This window comes from Planococcus citri, chromosome 4 (assembly GCF_950023065.1).
Source record: "Planococcus citri chromosome 4, ihPlaCitr1.1, whole genome shotgun sequence".
Lineage (NCBI taxonomy): Eukaryota > Metazoa > Arthropoda > Insecta > Hemiptera > Pseudococcidae > Planococcus > Planococcus citri.
Genome location: NC_088680.1, coordinates 27625790 through 27633460, shown reverse-complemented (window position 1 = coordinate 27633460; position 7671 = coordinate 27625790). Strand labels below are relative to the sequence as shown.

Here is a 7671-nt window from a genome sequence, read left to right as displayed (position 1 = left end):
AAAACTCTATCAAGCAACAGATTCATTGTGTTTTCATTTATCATCCTTGATGGTAGTAATGACAAACATAGTTTTTTCTTCGATTGCCGACCTTCCACTTTTTTGATTGATTCAGTTACCTAACTGCAAAAAGATAAGAGTTGCTCAAAGAAGGGAATTATATTTTTCAGTCATTGGCTAAATGCACTCACTCGTTCTATCGGTGTTTTAGGTGAACATAATTATTGACATCGCCATTGAGCAGATTTTTATTTGTAAATTTTCATCATTGGAATACGTTTCTTTTATGTCTTCCCTAGTCTGCATTTTCACCATATACGACGGAGAAAATTCTATCAAGTAGAAATATCCTCTATTCCCCTGCTTTTCTAAAGTATCAATCATTTTGATACTTGATAGTGTATGAAATTGACGATAAAGCAAAACTTCTGAAAGCTCCACTTCCCTTTAAAATCACCCGATTGGATTAGAATTTTCGAAACATAATAAATTAAATATGCATTTCAACTCGCAAATTCATTTATTGAGACCAGCTTTTATTTTTTTTAAATTTTTGGGCCCAAAATATGTAGTTGAGAAGTGAAGGGGCAAATTTCATAATTTTTAAAATCGTATTCTAAAAATTGGGAACACTCGACGGATGGAATCCAGATGTGAAATTTCATCGAAATCGGTTCAGTAGTTTTTTTAGTTCTTAGCCCTTTCAGAGATCGACAAAAATTTTATGAAAATTACTAAATTCCGCTGAATTTTTATTGCAGGAAACTAATACGCATTTAAATTTTGATCAATCGTTTAATGATTTCAGATTTTCTTCGAATTAGGTAGGTACCTACTTGTATATCATAAATATCAGAGATTTGGCTGGAATTTCATGTCGCGGTGAGTCAATGTTTCATCTTTTACTATTAGAATAGTTCATCATCCAATTGTCAGCCTCTTGTGCCTCTTATTCGTATAGATAACTAACGTATGAAGTACTACGAACTATCAATGGTCGATCGTGTTTTATGAAATTCAAACTTCATCGAATTTTGAAATCTATATTTTTTTAATGAAAAAAAGCTTAAGTATAATATGTACTAGGTACCTAGGTAGGTACATTTAATTTCTATTATCGAGGTAAGTATGGTAACGTATCCGAATACTGCTCCTACTGCCTATACTCCAACTTGATGGGATAACCATTGGCGCTTCTCAACATAGGTCCAACGTCCAGCTCGATGTCTTGCATTTTGAAATCGGTAGTAATTCTAAAGTTTCGTATCAATAGGCAAATTTGTGCTTTCATAGACAACATCCCATATTTGTAACCTATTTAAAGATACTCAAGTTAATGGTTAGATAGTTATGATAAAAATGAGGCAGTTTTTATTTTTTATAATCACCTACCTATACAATCTCGGGGACCTGAGCTAAATGCCACAAAGCTCGACTTATGCCGACTGGCGATTTTTTCCGGACTGAAATTAGTAGGATCCCAGATTTCTGGATTGGAATATATTTCAGGATTATGATGAACTCCATAAATACTCAACACCACCGAACAACCTGCCGGAATAATTTTCCCATCTGCGAGTAGGTAATTAAAGTTATATTTATCCGGTTAGAATTTCAATTTTTGGCTAATAATAGTTCCGAGACAATGAAACTCTTGCTAACTTACTGCTAATTGGTATATCGTGTTTTGAACATCGAGCAATCAGTATAATTGGCGGATATTTTCGAAGGGTTTCTCTAATGCATTGCTCCAAATATGATAATTTGTTCAAGTCTTCAGCTTCTGGTAAACGGTCGCTGTCTCCAAATACTTGGCGTATTTCTTCGTAAACTTTATCCTGAAATGAAAAATTATTCGGTAAAATACGAGTCGTTGATTTACTTCGTATAAATTTCAAGTGTAAAAAAATGAATCACTTGTATGTCTTGACGTATAGCGAGCATTAGCAAACAAAAGCAGATTGTGAAAGATTTCGCATCATAGCCCTGAAACATTATAGAAAAAAACAGTTACTTCTTTAATTTTCCCTGTGTGCTTATTTACTTGCATTAGGGAGGATTCAAAAAAGGACACATCTTGGATTTTGACTAAAACTGGGGAGGAAGTTTACGTTTGAGTGGAAAACCACCAAACTAGGGAGCTAAAAATTTTTCTTGTTTGCCCCTCACTCAGGATGTCTGTTTTTTTTTCATTCCCTCGCAAAAAAAATCTGGAGGATTTTTGTCAAATTTGGTGAAGAGTGAAGACCTTTTGGAATTAGCAATAAAATCGGAAGTTCTTCTAGAGTAAGCGTCTACTCAAGTACAAGTACTTAATACTTACCGCAAAAATAATGTTTATCACTTCGTTCACCATGTCTTCGTCTGTGAAATGATTTCCTTCTTCGTGAGCATTCAGTAAATTACTAATGAAATTTCGCATTGTTTTTTCTGGTAAAAAAAAAAAAAACCATACGACCCATTAAGAATTGCCTGTGCTATTTTTCATATACCTACCTAATTAGGTAGTCAAAAAATGGGAGGAAAGGGGAAGGAAAAGAAAGGAAGCGAAAAGAAGTTTTGGAACTGAAAACGTAAACTTAGGGATCCTCCAAAAGGTTGAAAATTTTCTAAAAGTTGTAATATTCATTATTTTTCTTACGGAGTGGGGGAGGGAAAAATGAAATTTGACGTTGTTTTTAAATAACATGATAATTTCGAGATCTGAGAGTGAGTAGGTACAACATTATTTTAAAAATTTGAACTAAAATAGTAGGTTGCTATATAAATGCATATTATCATTTGAGGATATTTGAGAAGTGAATTACCTACCTAAGTAAGTTGGGTATGATGTTTTCAGATACTAATTTATTCCTTGATTTCAATTGAAGTTATATTAAATTACAAGGTTCAAAAATTTTAATATTTCCCCATGAATATTAATTAGGTTTTACAACTGCTGAAAAAGAATAAAAAATAATAATGTCTTTCAATTCCTCCTCTTCCCTAAAAAAAAAACAAAAAATTTTTTAAACCTTTATGTATGCTGACTGATTTTCTCAATTACATATCGGAGGCTCACATAAGGATCTATCCTCCCCCCCTTCAGTTGATCCTCCGTGGAAATTTTTTTCTTAAAGGGGTCCTAAGGAACGTTTATAGCCCTTGTACTCAAAAAAGTGTCCCTACTGACAAAAATATGGCTATTTTGGTTACTTCTTGTAAGTATAAAAATCAACATTATTGTCTCATTTTTACGCTTGAACGATGCAACCTGCTCGTATGCGATCCAAATTAATTTTCACTGCAGAATTGAAATTTTGGATCAATTCTGATATCCAGGCCTCAGAGAGGAAGTTAGTACCAGACTGAAATTCGGTGGAAACGGGATGAAAGTCGAGTGTGGTGTCGAAATCACGATATTTTGTGGTGAAAATTACGATTTTGACGTTGATTTAGTTGTTCAATCCTCAAAGACTTCAAAGAGGTGGGTGGTAATAAATTCAAATCTTGGGAAAATGTTGGAAAGATCGAGTGTGCTGTTGAAATCTAGGTTTCTACGAGTGAAAAACACGATTTTGAGGTTCATTAGTTGTTCAATCCTTGAAAACTCTAAATGGTAAATCGGATGCAGTCGGAGTGCTCACGTAGAGGTTGCTATTGCATCCCTTCCCCTCCGCCGATCTTTCCGACTTTTTTTCAAGGGGGAGACCTTGGGAACGAAAATGGCAGTCATGTTGATTGATCTTCGGTTTTAAAATCAACTATGACTTTCAGATATCAAATCTAACTGTCAAGAACTTGAAAAAAAATTAATAAAGCTAAAATTATAAAATCTCAGAAAATTAAGGGATAAACACGTATACATGATTTAAAATTTTTCTCGAAGAGGAGACTTTGCATCCATTTTTATTTTCAGAAATTTGCATCTTCCCCTTCGAGAAAAAAGTTGCCACGGAGGATCGACAGGAGGGGTGCAATAGATCCTTATGTGGGCCCCCGACTAGGTATACTAGACGAAGTATTTTTGAAGTTCAACTCTTCATAATTATTTATAGCAGTGTTGTAGATACGAGTACTCGAAGAAGAAATCCCAAACCCCACTTACCTTGTTCGGTACTCACGTTGGTTTCACTTTTTAATCGATGAAGCAGCTCTCGTTGTCTTTTCAGCGCCTAAATTATGACGGATATTAAGTCTGGATTCAAGTGGTATGAAATCCCTATAATTATTACGAGTACATTAAGTTAAGGAAGGAACCTCTCGGATACCCTGCAGTCATCGATTTTGTTCGTCTTTTTTTTATCTGAGAAAAGAAACCCATAGAAGAGCTCTTGAAACATTTTAGCTGTTCAAAAAAAAAAATGAAAAGCCCCAGAAACTTCTGAATTTTCTGACGTACATTTATGTACCTACTTACTTGGTTCGGAAATTGCACAAATTGAAGAATGGAGAGACAATTTCAGTACGAATGAGGTTATCAACAGGTTTTTTTTCAATAAAATCTTCAAGCTGTCACGTAATGTACTATTGAAATGATTTTTTAACAGTTTGTCCTCTTCCTCCCCCCCCCAAATCTCACGTCTCTCGCTGAGTAATCGAGAGGTTATTCGTTGAAATATTTACTTACTTTTAAGGGGAGCTCTCTCAAGGTTTTGAATACGTTTTCATAGCCCATCAAGTAACAATAAGTTTTGAACATGAACGAAGGCATCAACCAGGGCTTATGGCATCTTAGAAGCAACAATTGCAATGTTCTATAAAAGTGATGAAAGTACATATGGGTAGAATCCGTGATTTCAAATTTCCAACTGATAAAAGGAAAGTACTTATGCAGCTTTTTAAGTAAATAGGTAAGCATTACTTCGAAAGAGCGTCTTCAAATTTTATCATCTCCGTGGTATCGTCGCCTACTTTATAACCCATTGCGCTTTCTAAAAGTGAAAAATTATCTATTACCTATCAATTAACTGACCATTGTCACAGGAATTTTTGATTTTTATTACCTTCTTTTAGTAGGTAGAGGTAAGTACTTCCTTACCTAAAATTGTCTTTAATGTCGTCTGTCTGATATAAGGGAGCATTTCGAAATGTTCTCCAGTACCAACTTCTTTTTTCAGTTCGTTAATTAGAGTGACATTTTGTTGGTTGAATATTTGCAAAAAATATTCAAGTAGAATATTTGGATTAAGAGCTGGACTAAAAATGCGTCGAGTTTTCTTCCATCTTTCCCCTGTAAAGTTAATGTATTTGTAGGTAAATTAATTTAGTTGTTTGAGTATGACTTCTCTTGAAACCAATTTGTTATAGAAATAATAGGTAAGTATATTATGTAGGATTGCAGGTATAAAAAAGTTGAAGAATTTTTAAAAATCGATATTTAATTACCTTTAGCGGTGAATATTGTATCACCTATTATTTCTTCGAAGAATTTATGATGACTGTCTTTTTCCAAAATTTCAATTGCTGCTATCTGAAATAATCGAATAGTTGAACTACATATAAGTGGATGATCTGCAGCTATACTACAAATAGGTACGTTAGGGAAATGTAATTGTAAATGTGTTTTGTAGATGAAATAACTTACCCGAAAATCCTCTGGATCGGTGAGGAATATGACTGGTTTGTGAAATACCCACATTTTAAATGAGCTGTTATAGGTGGTCATGACCTTTAACAGAGCTTGCAAAGCATCTATGAGAATAATTATTCAGTTTATAGCATTTGTGTGTTTTTTCATTGGAACCTTTGTAATATTTTATGCTGTATTGTAATGGTGAGTGAAGAGATATTTTAGGTGCACATTTTATTCTTTATAAGTACCTACCTACGTTTGATAATAGTAGGATCGTCGTTGACTTGTTTTGGAAAATGGGGGGGGGGGAGATTTGATGAAATATTTTATATTCGTGCAAATTATTGTTATTTCTCACCTTTAGTAGATCCAGTAAACTGCAGCACACTCCCAAAGAAAGGCAATCCTTTAGGTCCATCGAACTGACTAGTGATTTTTTCCAACTGTCGACGTTTAGTTCTGTAACGGATATAACTATGAAGAATGATGAGAATAGTTGTAGTGTATAAATAAATAAACGTCTGTTCGCTGCGAAACAGCATCGAGAACTTTTGAAAGAGACAATTAGCGTTGAAGGATTGATCCATGATCATTGATCAATAAAGCACCGACTCTTAGGTAGGTACGTGTTTTTTCTCCTAAGAATTCGTGTAGGTAGCGTAAAAATCAACTCGAACAACCAAGTGAAAAATAATGTTGCTCGCAGTTAGTAAGTAAAGTACATAAAGTAAAAAATAGGTATATCCTGCTGGCGTGACATCATATATTTTGCATAATTAAAATATTCTGCAATTATTATATTTTTTCGTACAAAGTACCTATGAATAATATAAACGTTATGCATATTTTCAAGTAAAGATACAGTTGTACAGGTGTTTAGAATTAGATAAGTAATTGAATTGGGATGTGCACTTTTTTTTATGTCAGGTTGGTACTAATGGTAAATAAATATGTAACGAATTTTTCAAGAAAAATTTCATCCTTAATGTGAATCGATCAATTTGGTTTCAAAATTTTGGTCGAATTCCCGGAAGTAGGAAAGTCATTGTATGTACAAGTCAACTCGTATCATAAACTTTCAGCAGAGGTCGCATGGTTTAAAAATTTCGGTACGAGGACAAACGATCTGCAGTCAATTTATTGTTGTGGGTAGAATGTGATTCACTGGTCGAGATATACATGTGTAAATACGTACACCAAAAACAAATGTATGTACAAGACAACTTTGACTGACAAGTTCTCAGTATTTTATTCACCTATGGAAAAAAATTTCTATGCAGTTCAAGTTTCTTTGTAATATCACAACCTTCTTAAAATTCAAATTGGTTCAATTTCCCTTTATAATTTAGCCCAAAAATCTCGCTACCTAGGTACTTTTTATGACACACAAATTTATTATACATACCTATGTATGTGTTATCTATGATTTCATCTCCACCACTAGTGCAGAAATGCCAATTTTTGCATCTCCTTTGAAGCACATTTTGAGTTTTGTGTCTGATGGTCAATAACCTTTTAGAGGTTCTCTGGGATGTGTACTAAATAAAAATGATTTTCTCTTTTTTATTTATGTAGGTACCTATATTTTTTTTACCAGTACTTACTGCTTACCCCATGTTACCTGCAGTCTGCAACTTATTGTTCAATTTTCAACTTTTTTTTCCTTCTTCAAAGAATCTTTAAAAATACTTATTTTTTGAATTTTTTGCAGGTAAAATTTTTTTTACCCGACATAAGTATGAAACTTTTGTCTGAAAAATTGGGTGTGGAAACGGCCAAGAATGAAATTTTTGAACAAAAATTGCAATTTTATTTATTTTGGTGAGGTTGGTCACAGGATAGCGATTTGAAAATCTTATCCCAGTAGTTTTGAACCAGAAAGTAACAACTTCCACTACTTCCAGTTCCACCAGTTATTAATTTCAAAATCCTGAGAAAGGACCATTTTACTTATTTAATCATTAAATTTTTGAGTAATGTGATTTTGAAAGTTTATTTGACCAATTTTGAATCGGTACATATATATATTTGAATATGAATGTAATCATTTTCTCAATGATTTCAGATTCTTTAGAAGATTTCAAAAACCAGTCAAGTATTTTGAGCAGTCGTGAATT

General features: G+C 33.5%; 1 protein-coding gene across 1 annotated transcript; it reads right to left on the bottom strand.

The window, feature by feature from the left end:
• Positions 1 to 1027: 1027 nt before the first annotated feature.
• LOC135843705 (cytochrome P450 4g15-like) lies at positions 1028 to 6258 on the bottom strand. Its single transcript, XM_065361665.1, has 12 exons — positions 5913 to 6258; positions 5567 to 5673; positions 5368 to 5452; positions 5021 to 5212; positions 4844 to 4913; positions 4610 to 4736; positions 4088 to 4154; positions 2324 to 2430; positions 1918 to 1986; positions 1667 to 1838; positions 1393 to 1572; positions 1028 to 1314 (listed from the first exon to the last, which is right to left on the bottom strand). Exons 1-12 carry the CDS (start codon positions 6145 to 6147, stop codon positions 1154 to 1156), a joined length of 1572 nt encoding a protein of 523 aa, XP_065217737.1. The 5' UTR covers positions 6148 to 6258; the 3' UTR covers positions 1028 to 1153.
• Positions 6259 to 7671: the final 1413 nt, after the last annotated feature.

Bases quoted from the DNA above. Each gene is read 5' to 3' on its own strand.
- LOC135843705 (XM_065361665.1), bottom strand. From the start codon at position 6,147: ATGATCATGGATCAATCCTTCAACGCTAATTGTCTCTTTCAAAAGTTC. The intron at 5,453-5,566 runs GTAAGTTATTTC...CGATTATTTCAG, and splicing joins CCGATCCAGAGGATTTTCGG to ATAGCAGCAATTGAAATTTT. The intron at 1,839-1,917 runs GTGATTCATTTT...TTTTCATTTCAG, and splicing joins CTATACGTCAAGACATACAA to GATAAAGTTTACGAAGAAAT.